Consider the following 26,589-nt stretch of genomic DNA (forward strand, 5'->3'; position numbering starts at 1 on the left):
GCCCCCCGGGATTTTTATATTAGGTGATTGAAAATATGTTCCCTCATTTGGAACAGCAAAAACTATAGTATTTCAGAGATTAGCCAATGTGAACATGTCTCTAGCCATGCTAGTCTTCATAATGTGCTTACTATTTTGCCCTTCCAGGTTAAGAGTTATCCACAGGTTGAGCATCCCTTATCTGCAATGGTTGGGACTAGAGATGTTTCACGTTTTGGATTTACAAAAAATTAGAATATTTGCATTACATTCAGCATCCCTAATCCAAAAATCTAAAATCTTACATGCTCCAATAAGCATTTCCTTTGAGCCTCATGTTGGTACTCAAAAAGTTCGGACTTTAGCGCATTTCAGATGTCAGATTTTCAAATGAGAAATACTCAAACTGTATCAAAAATCATCTTTCTAATCAGAACATTTGATTATTAATCAAGTATTTTTATCCTATGGATTACATTTTTAAAAAAACCACTTTGTAAAATCCTGATAAACAGCAATTAATACTGAAGGTAAATTATACCCATTCTAATCATTCAAATAGTTTCTTACAAATTTTGTTTTCACAAATAAATTGACCTTCAATAGTTTCCCCTTTGATGATAAGATATATATGGCTTCTGAAATCTGATGGGAAAAATATTTCCTCTTTCCCCCTCCCTGTTCTTTAAAAGTATAATGTATATTTATTCTTAAACCAAGCTTTCCATAGAGAGTCAAAAAAAAGGAGACAGGAAGGAGGAGAGTAAAGAATTTCAAAATATTCTGGCTGTGGACTCCTTTGGCTGTTAAAAAGGTTGGAGATCCAAAAAAAGGAAACAGTGACATAAGATTCTAAAACAGAACAGGTAACTGAGGCTGTTCCACCCTGAAGTGTCCCACTAGAGCTTTTCTCTCTCCAGTGGGTGCATTATGACAGGTGAAGATCCAGGACTACCTTCCCAGCCACGATCCCTATTACTCGGGTGGGTCCTACCCTTTTCCATCAGTCATGGGCCCTCTGCACTTTCTTCTGTGTAGTATGGGCCCTCTGCACTTTCTTCTGTGTAGTATGGGTCCTTGTCTGGACAGATACTTCATATTTAAGATTATAGTTAATTTCCTTTTGGGAACTTTTTCATCTTTGAGCATATGGTTACTATTTTTCCCTAATGCCATTTTCTGTCAGCACCATAGTCTATTAACACTGCTAAACTTCTGCCATGAACATATAGTTTTTAAAAAACATTTTATTGAGAACATAGAATCCATACAAAATTATTCATACACACACACACACACACACACACACACACAGAAATATTTATATGGGTCTAAATATATATAAATAAATGTATATGTGTGTCTATGTGTGCTTCTTCCTGAAGTACATACCTTATGAAGCTAGATGGCACACTTAGAAGTGAACTTTGTATTTGTTTGAATAAACTCTCACTATTTCTTTTTTTTTTGTTTTGTTTTTTGTTTTTTTATTTTTATTATACTTTAAGTTCTAGGGTACATGTGCATAACGTGCAGGTTTGTTACATATGTGTACTTGTGCCATGTTGGTGTGCTGCACCCATCAACTCGTCAGCACCCATCAATTCATCATTTATATCAGGTATAACTCCCCAGTGCAATCCCTCCCCCCTCCCCTCCTCCCCATGATAAGCCCCAGTGTGTGATGTTCCCCTTCCCGAGTCCAAGTGATCTCATTGTTCAGTTCCCACCTATGAGTGAGAACATGCGGTGTTTGGTTTTCTGTTCTTGTGATAGTTTGCTAAGAATGATGGTTTCCAGCTGCATCCATGTCCCTACAAAGGACGCAAACTCATCCTTTTTTATGGCTGCATAGTATTCCATGGTGTATATGTGCACACAAACAAATATACAAGAAAAAAACAAACAACCCCATCAAAAAGTGGGGAAAGGATATGAACAGACATTTCTCAAAAGAAGACATTCATACAGCCAACAGACACATGAAAAAATGCTCATCATCACTCGCCATCAGAGAAATGCAAATCAAAACCACAATGAGATACCATCTCACACCTGTTAGAATGGCCATCATTAAAAAATCAGGAAACAACAGGTGTTGGAGAGGATGTGGAGAAATAGGAACACTTTTACACTGATGGTGGGATTGTAAACTAGTTCAACCATTATGGAAAACAGTATGGCGATTCCTCAAGGATCTAGAACTAGATGTACCATATGACCCAGCCATCCCACTACTGGGTATATACCCAAAGGATTATAAATTATTCTACTACAAAGACACATGCACACGTATGTTTATTGCGGCACTATTCACAATAGCAAAGACTTGGAATCAACCCAAATGTCCATCTGTGACAGACTGGATTAAGAAAATGTGGCACATAAACTCTCACTATTTCATCCTTTGAGAAATTTCTAAGAGGATAGTAATTTTCTCTCACAACTTCTAACGTATTCTTATTGTTTCAGATATTAATCCAGACACTGTAGGTTCACATTGTATAATCTCCATTTGGTTCTTTTTTGTAGTTCCTATTTCTCTTTTGAGGTTTTCTGTCCATTCATTATGAACATGTTTTCCTTTGTGTCCTAGAGCACCATAATAGCTGCTTTTAAAATCTTTTCCTAAGTCATCATATGGGAAATCACAGGGTTGATCTCCCTTCATTCTCTTTTCTGTTGAGTATGGTTCACATTTTCCTGCTCCTTTGTATACTGAGTAATTTTATATTGTATCTTGGACAATTTGAATGGATGATCTACTGCAGAGGCTCTGGATTTTCTTATGTTCCTACAAAGAACCTGGCTTTCCTTAAAGTTTATACACAGAATTTGAGGTTTCCTCTCTCTGACTCCTTTTAAGATTTCCTACATCCTTTTCCAGCTGCTGAGACTGCATTAAACTCACTCCATAGTCTGGTTCTTTAAGCCAGACATATCATAAAGTTTCTATCTGAATTTTAGCCACCCTGCATGGTACAATCCAGTGCCTGTCTTCGAGCTAGTCATAAAACAAAGAAATTCACCCTAGTAACATTCCTTTTTCCAAGTGTCAGTCTTCTCCTGGGCAGTGCCTTCAGATAGTTTTGTTTTGATACTTTGTCCACAACTTGTAGTTATGTGTGGGAGGACTGGCCAAATAGGAGCTATTCAACAGTTACCAGAAGTGGAAACTCTTGTTGCTTCTATTACTGCTGTTGTTAGCTGGGTCTAATAATCAACCCTCTATAGATAACCTATCTTTTGTCTCAGTTAGTTTTAGTATTTTGCCTTTAATGTCTTCCAGTTTCATTACAATGCATCCAGGTGTTGATTAATTTTAATGTATGCTCCTTGACTCTGAAGATTACTTTTATTATAGAATCTGGGAAGTTCTCAGGCATTGTTTGTTTGAATATTGCTTTTCTACAATTATCTATTCTCTCCTTCTATTAAATGTATTTGCATCTCATCACTCCATTTTCTGTTTTATTTTTAATTTCTTAATCTCTCTGAATTATTCTTTGAGAAATTTCTTCAGATTTCTCCTCCAATTTCTTACACAACTGTGTCTGATATGCCACGTAATATGTTCACCAAGGCTTTCATTTCAATTACTATACCTGAATCTTTTTCATATATACCCAATTAGTGTCTTGCTTTCCTCTTAGATTTTTTCCATTTCTTAAACTATATTAAGCATAAAATTTTGAATTTAGTATCTAAAATTCAAATATTTGCTATATTTGTCAGTTTAATTATATATTTTATTGTTTCTGCTGATCTTGGCATAAGGTGGTTTGTTTCTGGATTCATTTAAAGATTCCAAATTGTGAATGTATGTTCCCTAGGACATTATGTATAAAAATCCTTTGGGAAATGTGTGCAAAGAGGCTCTGATCCAGAGAGAATTTGAATTTTCATTGGGAGAATAATTAATGTGGAATTTTAAAAAAAAATTTAATTTTTTATTTGAGACACAGTCTCGCTCTCTCACCCAGACTGGAGTCAGTGGAATAATCTGGAATAATTTTAAACTACATTTCCAGCTTAGAATTATTTAGGTAGCAGAGCTGGTATGAATTTCAGCCCTTCATCTGGATGGTTTTAGACTTAAAGTTAGAAATTCTCAGGGGAGACTGCTTTCCTTTTTTCTTTCCAATCCTGAACCAATACCGAGGTAGGCATATCGTCATCAGTGGGATGGATTTTCTCCTAGTTCACCCACCGAGGGCTCCTGGAATCAGAGGTATATCCAGTTTTACACTGTGCTGCAGTTCCAGGCTTTGTCTCTAGTCGCCATATGGCCAGAAATGAAGTTGACTCATTTATGAACCACCTGTGTTTTCCTCAGTTTTAGGTTTCTAGCTGCCTATTTCAGAACTTCTGAGGAGAAGGATGTAGCACATATAGGAAAATAAATTTTAAGCTCAGAATAGAACATTCAGCACTACTCATGGACCCCTGATAAACAATATATCCCAGAATCAAAAGCAATACCATTTTGCAAACTTCCTCAAACTATCCTCTCCCCTTCAAATTCCCCTCTATGTATCTTCACTTAACTTGCCCTATAATTAAAAAAATGAATCTATAATTTCATTAAGCAGTAAAATTTTAAGTAGCTACTTACTAATATAAAACAACCATATTTAGTAGTCCTGCTTAAAATTAGAAGTTACCCTACAACTCTGTCATCTTAAAATATCTGAACATACTTCTCCTTCTAGCCACTTCTTGGGTCAGCAAATATCATTCCATAGGATTCTACAGGCTGACTTAATTAGTATCTACCATTGGCAATGTTGTATATACAGCGAGGGACTTGCATTTGCTTTCTCACTCCTTTGTTCATTCATTCAACAGTAATTTATTAAATACCTACTTTGTGCCAGACAATCCCTAAAATAAAATTTCAAATGCTCATTTTTCAGCCTTATTCAAGAGGATGTAAACAGAAAACAGTACATGGTATATTCAATGCTTAATATTCTTGATTGGATGTCTTTAGGTTCCCAAACTTCTTAATGTTAGAATGTATAATATCCTGCCACCTGCCTACATATATACCTCACTCCTTTACAGACAGGAGGCCTGAATCTTGTTCTTACAAAGTCCAAAAACTAGATGACAATCATTTTAGCTTATCTAATTAAATAAAAGTGATATCAAACTTCAATAATCTTTCAAGACTGTAATGTAATATAAGACAAAAATATGTAACATTATAGATCAATGGAACAGAATAGAGAGCCCAGAAAAAATGCCACACACCTACAACCATCTGATCTTTGACAAAGCTGACAAAAACAAGCAATGGGGATAGGATTCCCTATTCAGTAATGGGGAGAAACAAAATTATGTCCTTTGCAGCAACATGGATTGAGCTGCAGGCCATTATCCTATGTGAACTAACACAGGAAAGGAAAAGCAAATAACACGTTTTCACTTATAAGTGGGAGCTAAACATTTGATAAATGGTGCTGGGATAATTGGCTAGCCATGGGCAGGAGACTGAAACTGAACCCCTTCCTTATATGATACAGAAAAATCAGCTCGAGATGGATTGAAGACGTAAATGTAAATCATAAAGCTATAAAACCCATGGAGGATAACCTAGGAAATACCATTCTTGACATAGGACCTAGCAAAGATTTCATGACTAAGATGCCAAAAGCAATTGCAACAAAAACAAAAATTGACAAATGGGACCTAATTAAACTAAAGGGCTTCTGCACAGCAAAAGAAACTATCAAGAGAGTAAACAGACAACGTACAGAGTGGGAGAAAATATCTGTAAACTATGCATCTGACAAAGGTCTAATATCCAGCATCTATAAAAAATGTAAATAAATTAACAAGCCAAAAAACAGCTCCATTAAAAAGTGGGCAAATGACATGAACAGACACTTTTGGAAAGCATACATACCTACATACGGCCAACAAGTATTTGAAAAAACACTCAATTTTACTAATCATTAAAGAAATGCAAATTGAAACCACAATGAGCTACCACATCACATCAGTAAGAATGGCTTTTATTAAAAGTAAAAAAATAACAGATGCCAACAAGGTTGCAGAGAAAAGGGAATGCTTATACACTGCTGGTGGGAACGTAAATTAATTCAGCCTTTGTGGAAGCAATGTGGCAATTTCTCAAGGAATTTAAAACAGGATTGCCATTTGACCCAGCAATCCCATTATTGGGTATATACCCAAAGACATATAAATTGCTCTACAAATAAAGGTATGCATGTGTATGTTCATCCCAGCAATATTCACAAACATGGAATCAATCTAAATGCTCATATGTTCATATGTTTCTGGATAAAGAAAATATGGTACATATATACCATGGAATACTACACAGCCATAAAAAGAAACAAGATCATGCCCTTTGCAGCAGTATGGGTGGAGCTGGAGGCCATTATCGTAAGTGAACTAACACAGGAAAGGAAAAGCAAGTAACACATGTTCTCACTTATAAGTGAAAGCTAAAATTGAGTATACATGGACATGAGAAGGGAACAACAGATTCCAGGGGCCTCCTTGAGGGTGGAAGGTGGGAGGAGGGTGAGGATCTAAACACTACTTACCAGGTACTATGCTTAGAAACTGAGTGACACAATAATCTGTACACCAAACCCCTATGACATGTAATTTACCCAAATAATAAACCTGCACATGTACCCCTAAACCTACAATAAAAGTTAAAAAAAGTGATATTAGATCACAACCACAGAGTAACAGACGCTTTTCTATTCTCTTTGTTTTTGAAAATAATTAAGCTTGAATGAGTGGAGTAAATTATCCTATAGTGCACATTCTAGAGCCAAGGATGGCAGATTCTCATGTTTCTAACATTAAAAAGAATGTCCAGTTTGGAAATTCAGTAACCACTGAAACACAGCAAGCAAGATAGTTTAAGGAGAGTTTTTCCCCCTCAGGCAATCATCTCTATCATATTAGTAAAGAAATCTCATTTACTTTGGAGTCAATAACTTAAAAAATTGTGTGGAAAATGTCACCCATATTACCAAATTGTGATATTAAAATCATGTTACCCTAAACAGAAATTTATCAGTATCATAACACACCAAGGAGTACATTTTAGGTTATATTCACCCATAATATTAATTGAGCAAATGTTCATTTATTCTCCTTTTATCTGTGTTTTATATTTTCAGAAAATTCCATTATGACATTATATAAAAAGTAATGACACACTATAGAAAATATATGTAGACCTTTGGCTGAAAAATTTGTGGACTTTTCATTTTTTAGCAAGCTTTCAAAGATATCAGCTGAAGCATAATATCGCCCTGTAACCCGAGTGACTGGAGGCAGACCGTACCATTCTCAGTTCAGTGGGAAAGGGGAAACTTGTACAATGCATCTAATTTGTGGCTGTGGTTTATTTCTTCTAAAACCTTTTAGACAACTTAGTTTTATAAATTCTGCTAAGTAAAATTTGCCTCTTCTATATATTTTCTTAAAATTTAAAAACATATTCTGACAATAGAACCATAGTGATGTTGAAAATAATGATTCTTCCAGAAAACAGTAATAAATTTAATAATTGACCTGGCCAGCATCCTTTGTAGATTTTTGCACAATTAATCACAGCATCAAAAACAAAATGAAGCAAGAGAAAATTAAGATACTAATACTTACACATGGGCAAGGCTTGACTGCATCACTTGGAAAAAATCCAACCTCTCCAGATGCTAAATTTCTGCCCTAAGAGAAAAAAAATGCCAGTGTTGAAAACAAATTTACCACAAATGATAACCCCATGATACCCCATACATAGCACTGTTACTTAGGATCCTTAGAATTCCTTATGTGTTATATCTAGTCCTGAGCATTAACTTACTGTGGTTCAGAAAAGGAAGTAAAAGCAGAGATAGTTTTCCTGGTTGTTCAACTTTACATGTGGTTTCAAGTCATGATCACAAAATAATTCAAGTTTATTTTTCAATCTACCCTTCAATTTTGTTAGCTTTGTATCTCTCAATCCTGTAGAACACTGGACACCAACGTTTTCGGCCCCAGGGATGTGGGGTGAGGTGGGGTGGGTGCTGAGAGCGTGGCAGGTGGCTTCGGGAGGAAACTATTCCACCTCAGGCATTAGACTCTCATAAAGGGAGTGCAACCTAGATCCCTCATATGCCCAGTTCACAGTCAAATCTGCACTCCTATAAGAATCTAATGCCGCCATTGATTTGACAGGAGGTGCAACTTGGGTAGTAACGCTTGCTCTTTGGCAGCTCACCTCCTGCTGTGTGGCCCAGCTCCTAACAGGCCACGGTCCGTGGCCCAGGGGTTGAGGACCCCTTTGATAGAGAGAAAACAGCAGTTTCTATCTTTCACCTTTATATTCGTTGGCATAAGCAGATCATATGAATTTTGTGAAGGCATATAATTAATTATGAATTCCATATAAATGGATACTATTGGTCTAACAGAAAACATGAGAATGTCTATCTAGCAAGATGAGATTTCAAGATGTGAAAGTAGAAAACAATGTAATGTAAGTTTTGGATGATTTTAAAATTTAAAAAGAAATAGGATACTTATTAACAGAAGAAGACCATAAGATTCTGGAGGATAGGACTCTATTAGGTTGGTGCAAAAGTAATTGTAGTTTTTGTCATTAAATTGCAAAAATACTAATATTTACTGAATTCTTAGTATGTGCTAGACACTGCTCTGAGAGTTTTATTTAATCCTTGCTATGATCTTTATGGTAGATCCAATTACTATCCCCACATTACAGATGAGGAAAATGAGACACAGAGAAGGTAAATAATCTGTCCATGGTCACAGAGCTAACAAGTATCGAGCCATAAATCAAACTCAGATGTTCTAATTTCAGGGCTCTGCATTGCCTCTCTGTACGAGCATAATAGAGACTCATGAAGAAAGACAGTGGGACTTAAATATAAAAAGTAGTTAGGAAATAATTTGACAGTGATAGCTGAATTCTATCATTGGTGATGGCATTTCTTTAAAGGTGTTGTATGTTTTAGAAGACTTAAACTTGCACCAATGTGGAATATGGCTCCTAGATGAGTCTCACTTTTGGAGTTGCGAATACCACAAGGAAACTGATACCATGGTAAGGAAAGGGATTGGAGGGAGAGAAACACATGCTGAAGACATTATATAACTGAGTCTGCTGAACTGGCCAGTGGATTAGATATGGGAAGAGAAGATTATCTGTTTCTGAGTTGAAGACTGGGAAAAGAATGAAGAATGGAGGTAGGAGATGACTAGAGAATCCATCCAAACAACACTGACTTAGATGACTTAGAGCGGAATCTGGAAATTGGAGCAAGGCTGCATCACTTGGAAAAAATGTAGAGAGAAGATAGAAGACAGAATTTACAGAAATTAGTGAAATAACAAGGCAGAAAGAAATGATCAGGAGAGAGAGGAATCAGAGACCTGGGAGGGATGGCAGCAGTAACTACAAGGTTAGAAGAACTGTTTTTTTCATTCAGCTGTGTTTATCAAGTGCTCTATAATGGTTTATTTTCAGCATGGCAGTAAGATACAAATAAATAAATATGGTATTTGGGACTATACCACTAGCCAGATCTTTATATATAAATGCACTGCAATGCTACCTGAGTGCAAAATATAAGGGTGTGTGGTGGGAACCATACACTGATTAAGCTCAGAAGAGAAAAGAATAAGAATGCTTTAAAAAACAAACAAGACCTTTGAGAGTACACAAAGCAAAGAAGTCTATTTTGCAGAGGAAAGTCCAAAGAGAGAGCTCTGAAATGGTCGTTCTAAAGTACATTTGAAGGTGTATCAACAAATTGGAAAATTATGGCTATTATAAAAATAGTAAACTGCCAACTTCCACTCTTCTTCAGAACAACAACAAAAGACTTTATTCTATAGAATGCAGAGTACAGGAGAATAAGTGATATTTTGTGACAGGGTATGTTGGCCAGTGCAATACTATCTATTTTCTCAGAGCAAACCTGATGCAGAGCCCTTCATGTAAATTGATACCTTCATTCTGTTCCTCCTCCAAAACTCAGTTCGCACATTACCTACTCTATCATCTCTTCCCCAAGGAGCAGATCCCAGATTGAATCCCATGCCTATTCTCCCACCGCATCTTTCCATACTCTTGGTGATACATAAAGTAGTAGTGCTTTGGTAGTGTTCACTTCTAGTAGTATATGTAATTATTGTTCAACATGGTCTTCTCTATTAATAGACTGTGAGTTCCTGACATAAGGGATAATCTCTCAGTCATTTTTGTATAAGAAGATGTCAGACACAGAGTAGGCCCTTAACAAATGTTTCTAAGGGGAGATATAACTCAATCTGATAGTTCCCTGTCACTGAGGAGCATGGCCCTAAATTCCTCCTCATTAAAAAGAATAAAATACAGCCATGTGCCACATGATGACATTTCAGTCAATGACTAACCTTATAATGATGGTGGTCCCATAAAATTATAATACCATATTTTTACTGTACTTTTTCTATGTTTAGATACACAAATGTTATAACTGTCTACAATATTCAGTGAAGTAATATGCTATACAGGTTTGTAGCCTAGCAGCAAGAGGCTATACATGTAGCTTAGGTGTGTAGCAGGCTACACTATCTAGGTTGGTATAAGTACATTCCATAATACTTGCACAATGATGCATTTATTGTATGTATCACTGTCATTAAGTAACCCATGACTATATGTCACATTTTTTTTTCACACAGGCAAGCACTGAAAAGGATTAAGCTTCCTGTTTCTATAGGAAAATATTCATACAGTGACATTCTTTGACTTGTCCCTGACATGTTCTATAAGGACAGTTTTGGGGAGTGCAATGTCACAAAGCAGAGAAAAGAGGATGAGAACCCAAAGAATAAAAGAGTGGGAAAAAGACATGAATTTTTTAGCTGGTGAAGGTGTATCGACTGGCATAGTTGTTTCTTTCTTTCTTCCTTTGTAGAAACAGGTGTTCCACACAAAAGACATAAACGGGAACTGGAGTCATACTAGATGGTAGAGGAAGAGACCGTGGTTATATAAGAAATGCTCTAAAACTAGATGAACATATAATTTTCCATTCAAATCAGGACCTTTTGAGAGTAAACGGGTAGTGACTAATAACTATGCCAGAGCAAACGATATAAACTGAACTGTTCTGGGTAAACAAGTACACATGGTCATCATATCAAAACTCATTTTGTTCTTTTTCATCTCATTTAAAGGACACTCTTGGAGGTCCTTCAGGAGGGAAAAAATTTCACTAAACAGGCTGCCGATGTCATTCTGAATTGTTTTTTTCTTTAATAAAATGCCCTAGGAGTTCAGGACCATTTCTTAAATGGTCATAGGCATTCCTTAGATGACAGAGAGATGAGAGATAATTTAACCTATTTTAATATATGAATAAAGTTACAATTACTTACTAATTCCTAGTCTCATCACTTTTAGCTATAATATATGCTATATTCAATAACGTCTACTTATTAAAAAGATAGTATCCTACAACATTTGGAGGATTCAAAACAAAGTAGTGTGTAGGAGGGGTTTCTTCGGTTTCTTGGTGGATGTGTGTGGGATGTTGGTATGGTAATTTATTAATACTAATGGATGGAGCAGCTGTCAGTCCCCTATGCATGGATGAAACTGCAGACTCTAACTATGAAATAGACCAACTTCAAATGCAATGATTTAGTGCACTTTATGTGATGATATGAGGTTTTTACTAATCTTAGTGAGAGACATGCAACTGAATTTCCTTCTTCTTTACATTACTGTGTGGGCATTTTATTCTGGGTCAGATCATCAGCTTGTCATCCCTTTTATGAGTATTACAAATGCCAAAGATAGGGAATCATCTTTCAGTTATCCTCCTGCCTTGTATTTGTTCTGTAAGTCCCTTAACATCTTCAAGGTCAACTTGAAAACATTCCTCTCTCATACTTACGTGTCATCTGATATACCATACGGTGCTATCTTTATATGCATTTATTCTGCAGGGCATCTCTGTACTATGTGATGAGACTTCTGTAAATCTAACAGTACAGGCTGGTCATTCTTACGAAAATACATTCTTTGGAAAGCACCTGAGAAAACAGCTTATGGGTAGTATATGGGGAGAAAAAATCCACCTTTATAATTTTCATTCAATCACCTAGAGTAGACATAAAGCCAAATCATATTAAATTAGAATTCATAAAATAATGCATTTTTCCTGAAAAACAATTTTTTTTCCTGTAGAAAATGTATCAAACTAAAATTATTGACAACTTCCTCTGACATTCCTGAATATCACAAACACAAAGGCATACTCAGGCACTTATTTATTTCTAACTGACCTTAGGTTTTAACTATTCTTCATTTTTCTTCAATAAGAATCCACACTGAATCATAATGAATTAAAACTACTTCAGGTTTGCTGGTAGAAATGATATTCACAATCTACCTGTACAGAGAAATACATTAAGGTATGCCAGGATGCTAGAGCTAAAACCTCGTTTTTAAACCCACAGACAAGGAAGGCTTAAAATGACAAAGCATATCTTCTGAAAATCTTAATCGTAAATTGCTTGGCTCCTAACTCTATAAAAAGGAGAAAGAATTGCTTTGAGAAAAATACAGTATCTCTTCCCTGTGCCTCATTTATCCCCTTAATACTACCTGGATTGGAGCTTTAATGCACTCCCGGAATAGTACTGAACAATTTGAAACAGATGTGGAAAGCTGAATGTAAAAGGGACAGATTAATGGATATTTACGAATGATTGGAAATTCTCCCAAGTTACAATGCTCTAAACACTCTCAATGTATGCACGACGGTGCTGTGGAGATTACTAAGCAATTTATCACACATGGGTAATGGCCAGAGCAACTGTCACCCTGCCCAGTCACTTCCCGCTGTCAGAAATATATAGGTTGAATGTTTGGGGAAAGAAGATGTACAGCAGGGCCATGAATTATAGGAATATAGGTGAATACACTGTACACACAAATTAGTTCATTGATTGGATGGGCAGATGGAAGGAAGGAAGGATGGACGGAAAGATGAACACACAGTTTTTGGAATTACTCTGATGACGTTTGTGAGGACAAGCAATAAAAGAAAAAAACCAGCAAAGAGCAGGTGATCAGGAAAAGACCCAGTCAGAAACTGGCCATTGGTAAGGAGAGATTTTTAATCACAGCTGCAGCCATATTGTAACCATCATCAGTTACCTATACATAAGGGATAGTTCTTGGAAAACACAGAAAGGCAGTATCATAGGATGTGTCATCAGAAGAGCTTGTTCTATTTCTAGCGCTGCTATAAAAAGATGCGCAACCTTTTGCAAGTCTCAGTGGTAAAACAAGGATGATGACAAGATCTGCCACACATGCCTCACCAGGTTGTTACAAGGATCAAAGAATTAATATGCATGAAAGTACTTTGCAAATGCTAAATACTTGTTTTATTTTATCCATAATATTGCTTTTTGATTATTGTCAATCAGTTACTTCATTCCTAAGTTTTCCTTTGTTATTTGGCCCATCCATGTGTTATTAAAATAGAAATGTCTAATCCTGTGTATAATCCTACCACTCTCTTCATCTTTCAGTAAACTTGCTAAGCAGCAAGGAACATAGACTCTCATATCACTTTCACCTGAACTGGAACTATTATATTCCTGATAGTCCATTCCTTTACTCAAATGCTTTCTTGGCAGTACACATATTCTTTCATTGTTAATTGCCTCCTACATGATGAGTAAGATATGCATTTCCTACCAGTAAACACCTTGAAAACTTGCCAAGCATAACTGCATATGGTTATATGATGGCCACTACCATTAATTCCAAAATACTCATGCACACATACAAAACCATAAGCTATGCATTTTTGTTATTTCTTAGTCAAAAGGGGATATGATCCTTAACTTTTGTCCAGTGTATAAACAGTGAAAGTTCATGAGGTTGTTCAAAAGACAATATAAAATATCCATATCTCTGGCATAGTTCTCTTGTAAAGTGACTGTCATTGGCTTAGAATTCTGAATAAGTCTAAGAAACTTGTACCTTGGTCCAGGATCTCTGAAATTAAATTTACCTTCAATTTGTATGGGTTTATAATTGCATCGAGTCAAAACATATGACAAAGGCTTCAATTATAGTTGATGGTTTTTCCAATTCACACAAAATTGTGTTTACTACGTCTCTGAAATTTTGGCAGATGGAAGTGTCAAAAACCCTTAAAAATTAAAAGTTGTGAAATGTATACTGAGAAAAAAAAAACCCACTAAAAGCTATAAGCTGTACATCTACACTTATTAGATTTGAGATGAATACAACACTGGAATGAGACTTTACCAAGTGTTTTTCCTGTTATTCAAAAATGTATTTGGTGAGGTCCCTGTGTAAGACCTGCAGCAAGAAAGGGAATCCTCTGATTATGGGTGTTTGAATGCTTTTTCTCCAAAGTCTCACTGGGTGGGATGTACATGATACAATCCTAAATTACAGTCTTATGACTGTGTTATGTGTGTGTGTGTGTGTATGTATGTGTGTGAAGTAAACAAGATAATACCTTTAATGATAGAAAAAAAAAATTCGGGCAAGCAAAAACCAGTCTACATGTAGGTAAGTCAAAACCCACATTGTTACTCAATACAAAATCTGGAAAGAACCAGGCTCTACCACATCTTGGTGAGAAGCCATATAACCCAAAACCAATCCAGGCTTAACAAAGGTCCAAAGAAATTTGCTTTTCTAATACTGGCAGACAACAAATGAATGTTTTTCTATCCTTGGCAATTTTAATCATAACTAATCACAAAAGAAAATATTCTGAGTCATAGCAACATACACACTAAATGCTCATGGCAGCATATTTTTAAAGAATGTTATTTTTCTACTAAGAGCAAAAGTAGTGCTTTAAAGAAAAGTTTACTGACTTCCTAATATGCACAAGGCACTGTGTTACATACTAAGGAATTAAAAATGAATAGAAATGGACAGAATCTTCAAAGATCTCATTCAGACAATGTCATTTCCTTAAATTCACTTTAGCTTTGGTTCTTTCCATAGATTTTTGTGGTATTTTTGATGAGGAAAAAACCTGTGAGGTGATAATTTGATATGACTAGGGAATTGAGAGCCTGGGTTTTATTTTTGGCCTTCTGATCTTGAGTAGGTCATTCAACCCTTCTTGGCTTCATTATCCTCACCTGTGAAACAGAGCACACGACCTAAGGATTTCCAATGTCTCAGCTACCACCAATGTTCTTTGCTTATATAAGCACTTTTGCAGTGCCCCCACAGTACTCCACTCAGTCATGGTTGGTCAAAAAATATTTGACCCACAAATTCTTAATTAGGGACAATGTGTGCCAGTAATTTAATCTGATAGCATTTATTTACAGTTTTGGGATGGTATCTCACTCTGCTGCCCAGGCTGGAGTGCAATGGCATGATCTCTGCACACTGCAACCTCTGCCTCCCAGGCTCAAGCGATTCTCCTGCCTCAGTCTCCCAAGTAGCTGGGATTACAGGCACACACCACTATGCCCGGATAATCTTTGTAGTTTTACTAGACACAGGGTTTCACCATGTTGGCCAGGCTGGTTTCAAACTCCTGACCTCAAATCATCCACTCGCCCCAGCCTCCCAAAGTGTTGGGATTATAGGAATGAGCCACCGTGCCAGGCCAGTAATTTAATCTGATAGCATTTATTTACAGAAGACAAGGACATTTCAGCTTCTTAATGACATTTATTTTAACTCAGTGTAAAGCGGTCTATTTTCCAAAGCACATAAAGGCTGGTTTGTTAGAAACTGCATTCATTAATTCATTCTTCAGGAATTCAAATTATCATGAATAATTAAAATTCAATATATGTTATAATTTGATAAATTATTTGGCCACAATTCTTAGGGGCATGTGCATGTGCATACTCTACTGAAACCACTTGCAGTGTCAAATCAATAATCATGTCAGATGGAATTCCAAATTCATGGCCCACTGAAAGTATTCTGTGATTGACACAAACTTTTAGTAATTATGGCAGAATGTAGCTTATATAGTAATAAAATAATGGAAGAAAAAGGACCACAACAGAATTTCTCAGAACTTTCTCCCATAATGTTACTCCTTTACCCTCCAGAAAAAAAGAGATAATACTTCAGTGTCTGAACTTCTACTTAGATGGCAGTGTCCTCATCTAAGTACATTATAACCTACATTGCACTATACCAAGTATTGGAAAAATACGAGAACTGTTAACCAAAAACATCTATCTTGAGAATTAACAATGAGGACCTCACCCACTTTGTCAGGAGGCCTGCCAATTCCCATAATACAGTCTGTACACTTGGAAACATTCCTGCAAACTCAGTTTATGATCTATTTAATCAAAGCTAGTTGACAATCACCCAGGGAAAATGTTTCTTACAGGCCTTTACTAATGCCTATTATCTTCTATAATCATCTCTCCCAAGGCCTCCCTTGTTCTAGTGTAGTCACACACTGCCTTTTTCTCCTTTCCTGTAATTAGGGACTCTGATTTAACTCAGTATTTACAGGCAAATACCTGTCAAAATCAAGGTCTCATGATTACAGGACATACTAATGCCAACTGCGCCTCTACACTTTCACATAGCTTTTTATCCCCATGGCCACAATTTCAATTCTGCCTTGGCTTCTACTGATTTTACACAAGGGATGGGGCTAATACATCAGTGGTGAGAGGCAGTTTAGAAGAAAAGCCAAGATGAACAGTGGGACACCGGGAAAACAAGCTCCAACGCTGTCTTAAAAGGATCATTGCCATGATAAAATCTAAGTTTGAGACATTATGAAGAAATGCCTTTGGATAGGAATCCGAAGGGGAAAAACACTTACCAGTTCCCAGACATGTTTACTCTCTGGTTTATAACCCAAAGCAATGAGTCTTTTGGTGTCCGGAATCAGTTTTCTTAACAAAGGAGATCTGATTCTTTCTTGCATTTCTGTAATGTTCTTATTTGCCTCTGACTATGATGCATACTAACACTTGAATTTTTAGATCAGAAAGAAAAATACACAGCTTTCGAAAATTCTACTGGAGCTAATATTGTTGTGTGGTCCAGAAAGGATTAGAAGTCTCCTTTTAATGTAGGGCAAAGGAAAAGAATCCTTTGAAGTGACTGACTTCTGAAGCTTCAGGGAGAGGTGCTGGAGGAAAGATCTACTAACTCCACTCAGCTGCACCTCCCTTCTCCAGGCTCAGAGGGTTTCTGGATTGTGCGTTATTGCACAGATCACTTACATTCTCAGTCACATTCCCTAGGCAACGTTTGTTTTCTGTAAACCACTATCTCTCTCTTTCCTTCCCTATCTCCATCACTCTCTGTGAGGTATCTTGGGTCTTCCTCAATCAAACCTGCTCAGAGAAAAGGGCTCATGATTTTTACCCTGATGATTATTTAAATCAGTCAATCTCTTCAGAATTGATCATTTGCATTTTTATGTCTAATTATGAAGTAAAAAGTTTAATCTCTGATTAAAGAAATTTCAAAAACTGGGTATGAGAATTGGGAAGGCAGAATAGTCTTCCATGGGACCATATGTGCCAGTGAGACTCTTCACATTAAATATGAGGAAGAGGAAACTTAAAAACAAAACCAGAATCAAAAAATACCTGATTATCATTTTCCATTTCTGGAAAATAAAGCATATCTTTCAAAATCATTAATCATTATGCCCAAATACACTTTTTTCTCCTTTTCAATCTCTTTTCAACTTTACTTCCTATGAGTCTCACAACACTCCATGAGTTATTTAAGAATTAAAATCTCATTTTATAGATGAGAAATTTGAGGAAACAATGTTAAGTAGTTTTAAAATTATTCTGAGAGAAAAAAGACATTTAAATCTGACAAGATGAATAAATACTTTAATGGTCTTTCAAATGACACCATAAAGTATAATTTAATAAACAACTCATTTTAAAACTTGTAAATAACACCTTATGGAGATCACAACTCTGAATAGACTTATTCATTCCACACCTATGGACTGAATGTCTATTTCATTCTAGGAACTGAGATAAAGTAATGAAAGTCATAGCTCTTATATTTCTGGAGTGCTCTAACCAGGTAGGAAGAAGGATAAAAAGACCCTTAGGACACAGTATGATGGGTGTTATGACAGAAACCTTTTTGGTTCTGAGAAGACCTCAGAAAAGGTGACCCAGTATTGTGCCTTGATGGTAAAGAAGGATTTAGCTGACAGAATGGGGGCGAAAGGGAAAATCCAGGAAGAGGGTAACATATACATCAATGGTTGGAGCTTTGAGAAAACAGGTCTCCTGTGAAAAAGATCCCCCTAATCAGCCCTTCATTTTTTTTTTATTCAGCTTAAAATGAAGAAAAAAATACCTGTAAAAAAAGAGAGTCACTCGGACTGTTTGAAGACCAAATACAGCAGTCCCGTGGGAGGTAAAAATTCTTGACAAGGTAAACTAAGACAAGGGCCAGCTTACAGAACATTCATCACCATTGTGTCTGGATGGCTGAGAGGATGGTAGCGGGGAACCCAGCACCTGGTTGCCCCTGGCCAAGTCAAGAGCTCACCCCCCCACCAGGTTCATTGCCTCTGAAATCAGCATGACTAGAAATGCTTCCTTTCTCCTGAGAACCTCCAAGTTCTCTCTAAGCTCAACTTACTGTCTGACTTTTTATTTTCTGTGTGACTCTTCCTGTTACACAAAAAGTTATACATAAAGTGATGCTTTGTTTCCTAATTTTTCTACCAAAAAAGAACAAAACTGCCTTTAAAAGTGTGTTTTCCTTAGAGGTGTTAGAGAATTAAATGACTCTCCTAAAACAAAGCACAATGGTCTAACATATAGAACTAAAGTAGGAGACCTAAAAGTCTGAAAAGGACTTTAGTTTTAACTCTACAACTGCAGTTTTATGAACAGGTGATAAATTTGGCCCTTTAAAGTCACAGTTCTAAATGGAGGTAACACGATTTTCCATTTACTCTCTTTATGAAGGTCTTGTGAATTAATCAGAATGTGGGTAAAAACATTTTCACTTCTTAGAATAAAGATCATGTAGATGTGTGATTAGTAAGCGTGAAGTTTCACAACTATTTTCTAAGTTATTTAACTTTCATTGTGGATAAAAATATATATTATTTTTGGCACTGATTACAGTTCTACTGCTTATAATTGCCTTTTGGTTCCAATTAGCTTACAAAATTCTCCCTGTGGAACATCTGAATATTCGTAAATGACAATGGAGCAAATAAAACCCCATGATATAAGACACAGAATCCTCATTGTTTCACAGCCTTTATTCTAAGAAGAAAACACATATAAAGCATTCTATTATAGTAGAAACCATAGATGACACGGCTTAATTTTACATTTGCCTGTTTCTCTGTCTTGCCCTCTCTTCCTTTGTGATAAGTATAGTTTAACTTTTCTGGAAAAATAAAGTTTGTAATATGAACAATTTCTTCCAGTATGAAGGATAGTCTCAGGAGTTACTAAGACTTTATTATCACATATTGTAACAAAGACTTAAAAGCAACATGTTTATCATCATCAATTGGATGACATGATCAGAATTGTCCTGTATGTTGTTACGCTCAGTAAAAACTATGCCTTACACCTGCACTAGAAAATGTGCCCCAAACGGCCAATTTCCTATTTTATATTCATTTCACTTGAAGACAATTTTATAGAGCTTTCAAGGAAAGAGGAAGAAAAAAAAGAAGATGACAAAGAAGAAAAGAAAATGCAGCCAAAATGAATCCTTCAATGCAAAGATTGAACAGAGTACATTTTTACAGCTCAATTGATAATTCATTGTTTGAAAGAAGTAATAATGAAAATGCCGATAGCCCATTCATTCAATAGCATTAGAAATTACTGTTGTTATAATAATAATGCAGACTAAATTAATAGCTATTCAAAGAAAGAAAGTTCCTGATATATAGTAGAGGATAATTTGTATTCTCCTGATATAGCATATGTGGAAAACATGACAGTCTACTACAAAATCTGACTTCCCACACTAATGAGTGAAGTCATTCACTTGCAAAAACAGAGAAAACAGGTTAGAAGGCATAACTTCTCAAAAATTTCCAAATAAGCCAAAGCACCTAACTAGTACAAAAGACATTTTTGAAATAAAATACAAAGCCATTGTAACATTGCAATAAGTTTTCTAGATTTTTATCTATAGGTTTAATGCTAGATATATTTGCAACAATAGGAGTTACAAAAACCTTAATAAAAAAAACTCAAAATGAAAACCAGGTGCATCACCTCTCCTGAGTTCTGATCATTCTTTACATCATGGAGGCCTCCCGGTTAGAAACTGGTTCTCTAGTTTCTGGTTCTCCCAACATGAAACACAGTCAGTCACATGGTAGGCACTTTATAAGTATCCGAATGGATGAATAGTAGGATAAAATGATGGAAGAATGGATGGGAGGATAGATGGATGGATGGATGGATGGATGGATGGATGGATGGATAGATGGATGGATAGGAGCCACTATTTAATTGGCATTGTGCTAGAACTCCTTTGTGTATTTGTTTTATTTTGTATGTGGTGATTGCTACTTCCACTATACAGATAAAACTGAGGCCCTCTTCAGAGTAAGTAATCTATTTAAAGTCACACTGCTAATAGATGGCAGAGTCAGTAACATTCAGCAAAATAAACTGTCATTTCCTAAACATGTAACTGGCTTCTCCAGAGCTAAGTATGTACACTCTGAAGATTAGGAAGGAACCAGAAAGAGGTTCTTAAAAACTATATTCTCGAAAGCAATTAAAAAACATTCCCAGTGGGGGAGTCACATATTTTAGGATTCAAGTCATAAAGTACACGTCTTGAGTATGAAAATCAGCAAATTGACATAAAAGGGGCCACTGTAAACATGCCTAAAGACACACATGGCTTCAAAAGATCAACCAGTCCATGACTCCACATTTAGACCCAATAAGGAGGAAAGGTTTTTGTTCAGAATTTTTTTTAAAAAACATGGCATTGTAGATCACGCCATTGAGTAAGTGCAGATTCAACCCAGTTTCCTACATGTACCTTCCATATGTCCAGTCTATGAAACAAAAGCTAATTTAATCATGACAGCCTTGAAACACTGTAAGATCTTAAAGTGCTTTTTCAATTAGAGAAGACTATATCAAGTTCAGTACAAAGATTGTTTAGCAAGTGATTTTTTAAATCATGCACTAATTTGTCAAAAAGGTACCCCTTATTTGTTAACTATCAAAGCCAAAGTATTGTAACACCTTATTTTGTAGCTACGTTTAATAATACCAATTACCAACCAGTGAGCTGGGGATAATGTCAAAATTACCATGGAATCTTACCAATGAGATCATCAAATCAACGGCTCACATTAGATTCATCTGGGGTTTTATACAACTTACTTATGCCTAGGCTCAACCAAGGCTACCTGTGTCTTAATCTCTGGAAGTGAGGCTGTGTGTTGACATTATTGCAAACTCCCCAGGTGATTCAGTCAGTGGGGTAAGCACTGCTCTGGTATAGCTCCGCTCATGTAACACATGAAGAAACTAAGCTATATAGTGATTAAATGACCGAAGCCATATAGCTATTTGGCTACAGATACATGACTTGGATTTAGTTTTTCTCATACTGCCAGTGGTTCATTTCAATAAAACTAGCATTTGTTGGCGAAAAATTATTTGATTGGCTTAGAAGTATCCGTAACACAATTCTGATCCAAGTTACACCTGTGTGGGAAACACGAGATGAACTTTTAATATATGTGCAAAACGTCAAACATATTACTGGCTGCTGGCAAGCAAAAATGGTTCTTCTAAAGACAGGAGACCTAATGTCAAACCAATGATAGGAATTGATAATTGAAGTGTGAGCAGTGTCTTGGCACTCTGCACACTTGCTATCTGAAATAAATGTGTTAATTGGTTTTCTCTGTTCTAAACATTAGCCTTATTTGTTTCTGGTCATTACATATACCCCAAACATACCCACATATCTTGTCATCCAAGGGTTCTCATTTGTCCTATGATTCTCCTAAGTGTCTCCAAAACCATTCTAATACTATGCCAGAAAATCTTCAAGTTTATAGGCTGCTGAAAGGAAATGACAACTAATAATGTCTTTCTTTTTGTCTAGAAAGAATACGAGGCAGTATCATTCAGTAAAAATGGCACTGGGCTAGTTGTCCCAGAATCTCAATTATAGTTCTACTTTTAACATTATGTGGCTGTGAGGAATGAAGGAAATAATGAATCTCAAAACATGAAAATAATTGAAAGCACCATCTAAACCTAGTGTGATAGGAAAAAATAGTGAATAAATGAAAAAAAGATACGATACACAATTAAGTTTTACAAATCTAAGGTTTAAGAAGAAAAGATGGAAAGGAACACAGAGCTTGGTTAGAAAAATATGAATTCCAAAATTATCTTTTTAAAGCTAAATGCTTCTAAGCACACATTTGGCATGGTTCTAGGACTCCTGCGTGACCTTCAGAGTGATCTCAAACATCAAACTTTTCAAGCCACTTATATGCACCAAGATCTTCAACATTTTGTGGTTGGCTTGACTACTTCCTGTCCCTTTTTTTGTTACAAAAAACTGATTGGCTTTCAGTGCCCTTGGAAGAGCTCACAAAACCAGTTTATTCTTAGGGCTGCTCATGCGGCTTCAAAATGTTTTCTGTCTGTGCACACTGTTATTTTGGTATCCTGGTGAACCACACCTACTGGAATTTGATTGGTATGGTCCTCTTCCTCTTGTATCTGGGCTGGACATGTCTTGCTTTAATCAACAAAAAGTGGCAAAAGTAATTCTGCACCAGTTCTGGTGTTTAGGTGTAAGACGGTCCAGTAGTTTCCACTTTTACACTCTTGGGAGCCAGTTACCATATAGTAAGTCTAAGTACCCTGAAATCACCATGCTGTGAGGAAGATAAGGAGCCACTGAAGAGGTCAATGTGCAGAGAGCCTCCGCTGAGTTCCTAGACAAAGGCTAACACTAACTGCCAATCCTGTGGACACGGGCATTCGGGATCTTTCAGCGACTCCCAGCACCCCAACCATGAACTGAAGCAGAAGAACCACCGTATCATCCATAGCATTATGAGAAATAATAAATTGTTGTATAATAATCACAAAACTGAAACACCATCACAAGTTTGATGATGACAGTGAAAGAAACTCACAAACCTAGTTTCTTTAATTAGCATAAAGACAGCCACCATCCCAATATCCCTAAGGTGCATGAAGTTTAGGAAGGCAGCATGAGCTTCATCATAAACAACATGATTGTAAAAGAAGTGCTAGAGTGTAATAGCTTGGATTCCTGGCCAGAATTCCTATGTTGAATCACAGCTCTGCTAAGTTACTAGCTATATGTCTTTGGGCAGGCTATTCAACCTCACAGTGGCTCAGTTCACTCATCCATAAAATGAGGATAATAATAGTAATTCATTTCATATAATTTTCATTAGTATGATATGTATGAACAAAGGTATTCTTAAAACTCTACCCTGTACATAAAAATGTATAGTGAACATCAGTTGTTGGTGCTATTGTTGTCATCATTACTATAAGGAAAGAATAAATCAGAGAGAATTCTGTTTGGTTAGAAGACACTGAAAATCAAAAATGCATTTAATACATCTACCATACTGAACATAATAGTTTAGCCTAGCCTACCTTAAACATGCTCAAAACAATTAGCCTGCAGTTGCTCAAAATAATATAACACAAAGTTTACTTTATAATAAAGTACTGAATAGCTGATATAATTTATTGAATACCATACTGAAAGTGAAAAACAGAATGGTTGCATGGGTCCTCCAAGTATAGTTTCTACCGCATGTGTATCATTTTACACAATCGTGAAGTTGAAAAATCAGTAAATCAAACCATTATAAGTCAAGGACCATCTGTATTTTGAACTGACTGAAAATGAAAATACACAGCTTTGCAAAATTTTGGGAAAGCACCAAAGTAGCACTTAGAAAGAAATTTGCAGTACTAACTATATTAGCAACAGAAAGGAAAGTACACAAATCAGTGAGCAAACACCCTACCTTAACAAACTAGCAAAGAAGAGCAAATTAAGCCCAAAAGAATAGACAGAAAGTAATAAAAATCAGAGCAGAAATCGATGATGCAGGAGAAAAAAACAATAGAACCAATAAAACCAAAAGCTGGTTCTATTAGAAGATCAATAAAATGTATACCTATCTAGTCGGGTTGACCAGGCAAAAAAAGATACATTAGTGATATTGGGAATGAGACAGATAATACAACCACAGATTCTACAGATATTAAAAGGATAATGAAGAAACATTATGAATAAAAATTCATGCCATTAAATTTGACAACTTAGACAAAATAGACAAATTCCTTGAAAACCACAAACTACCAAACTCACTCAAGGGGAAGCAAATAATCTGAATAGCCCTATGTTTGTTTTATAATTTTTTTTTTTTTTTTAACTTCTAGACCAGGTGTGCTGACTCACGCCTGTAATCCTAGCACTTTGGGAGACTGAGGAGGGCAGATTACTTGATGTCAGGAGTTTGACACCAGCCTGGCAACACGGTGAAACTTCGTTTCTACTAAAAGTACAAAAATTAGCTGGGCAGGCGTGGTGACGTTCACCTGTAATCCCAGCTACTCCTGTGGCTGAGGCATGAGAATTGCTTGAACCCGGGAGGCAGAGGTTGCAGTGAGCCAAGATCCTGCCACTGCACTCCAGCCTCTCCAGCCTGGGCGACAGAGCGAGACTCCGTCTCAAAATAAACAACAAAACGAAACCTTCTACTAAGGAAACTCTAGGCCTAAATAGCTTCCCTAGTAAATTCCACGAAACACTTCAGGAAGAAATAATGCTAATTCTATAAATCTCTTTTAGAAAATTGAAGAGAAGGGACTAGATCCCAATTCATTCTTTGAATATTACATTATTACCCAAACCAGGCAAAGATATTACATGAAAATAAAACAAAATATAAAAAGGATAATATATAATTGCCATTTGGGATTTAATCATAGAAAAGAAAGGTTGATTTAACATATGAAAATCAAATTTGCCACATTAATAAAAACAAAAAATTATATCATCATTTCAATGGATGCAGAAGAGCATTTGACAAAAATCCAACATCTATTACTGATGAAAACTTGCAGCAAACTAGGAATAGAAGGCAATGTCCTCAACTTGATGAAGGGCATTTATGAGAAACTACAGATAATGTCATACTTAATGGTAAGAGACTTAATGTTTTTCTCTAAGATCAGGAATAAGGCAAGGATATACTCTCTCATGACTTCTATTTGACATTTTACTGGACATTCTAGCCATTGCTACAAGTCAAGAAAAAGAAATAAAAGGCAATCAGATTGCAAAAGAAGAAGTAAAACTCTGTATTCATTGGCAACATGATGTCTACATTAAAAAACCTGTTGGAATCTACACAAGGAAAGCTACAAGAACTAGTAAGTAAATTTAATAAGAGTTAAAGAATAAGGGATCAACATACAAAAATCAATTGTATTTCTATATCTCACAATTTACAATAGAAATTAAAATTTTAAAACTCATTTATAATAGCATCAAAATGAAATGTGAAATAATTACAGATAAATATGACAAAGGATGTATATGACCTTAATTCTGAAAACTGAAAAACACTTCTGAGAATTAAAGACCTAAATAAATGAGGAGTATAGTATGTTCAGTGATTGGAAGACTCAATCTTGTTAGGATGTCAATTTTCTGATATTGATCTACAATTCCATGTGATCCCAATCAAAATCTCAACAAGCTTTTTTTATTGGTGAAGTTGACAAGGTGACTGCAAAATTCATAGACACGCAAAGGACCAAAAAAACCCAAAACACCTATGAAAAAAGGAAAAGAATAAATTTGGAGGAATAACATTGTCTGACTTCAAGACATCTTATTAGCTGCAGTAATCAAGACAGCATCACATTGGTATAAAGATGGAGAAAGAAATCAATGTAACAAAATAGAGTACAGAAACAGACCTACATATATATAAAGATATGTATACACACACACACATAAAGATATATATACACAAACATATAAAAATATACACAAAGACATATACACACATATATAAAGATATATATACACATATATAGATACATATACATAAATATATGTGTACACACACATAAAGATATAAATACACACATATGTATGGACAACACATTATCTACAAACGTACAAAGACAATCCAGTGGAGAAATAATTGCGCTTTCAACAAATGCTGCTGCAACACCTAGATATCCATATGTAAAAAACCCTGCCATTAGTACCATATAAAAAAAAAAAAAAAACTGAGGGAGTGAACAGGCAACCTACAGAATAGAGAAAATTTTTGCAATCTACCCATCTGACAAAGGGCTACTATTCAGAATCTACAAAGATTTTAAACAAATTTACAAGAAAAAATCAAACAATCCCATCAAAATTGGGCGAAGGATATGAACAGACACTTCTCAAAAGAAGACATTTATGCAGCCAACAGACACATGAAAAAATGCTCATCATCACTGGCCATCAGAGAAATGCAAATC

General features: G+C 35.9%; 1 protein-coding gene across 4 annotated transcripts in view; it reads right to left on the reverse strand.

Annotated features, from left to right (window-relative positions):
• VAV3 (vav 3 guanine nucleotide exchange factor) overlaps positions 1-26,589 on the reverse strand; it is a 424,388-nt gene that overhangs the window by 43,477 nt on the left and 354,322 nt on the right. For all 4 annotated transcript variants that reach the window (XM_011935219.1, XM_011935218.1, XM_011935220.1 and 1 more), the window contains one exon: positions 7,636-7,701. In XM_011935219.1, the coding sequence (XP_011790609.1) occupies positions 7,636-7,701 (66 nt within the window). The remainder of the gene's footprint in view (positions 1-7,635; positions 7,702-26,589) is intronic.

Source organism: Colobus angolensis, unplaced genomic scaffold (assembly GCF_000951035.1).
Source record: "Colobus angolensis palliatus isolate OR3802 unplaced genomic scaffold, Cang.pa_1.0 Scaffold141, whole genome shotgun sequence".
NCBI lineage: Eukaryota > Metazoa > Chordata > Mammalia > Primates > Cercopithecidae > Colobus > Colobus angolensis.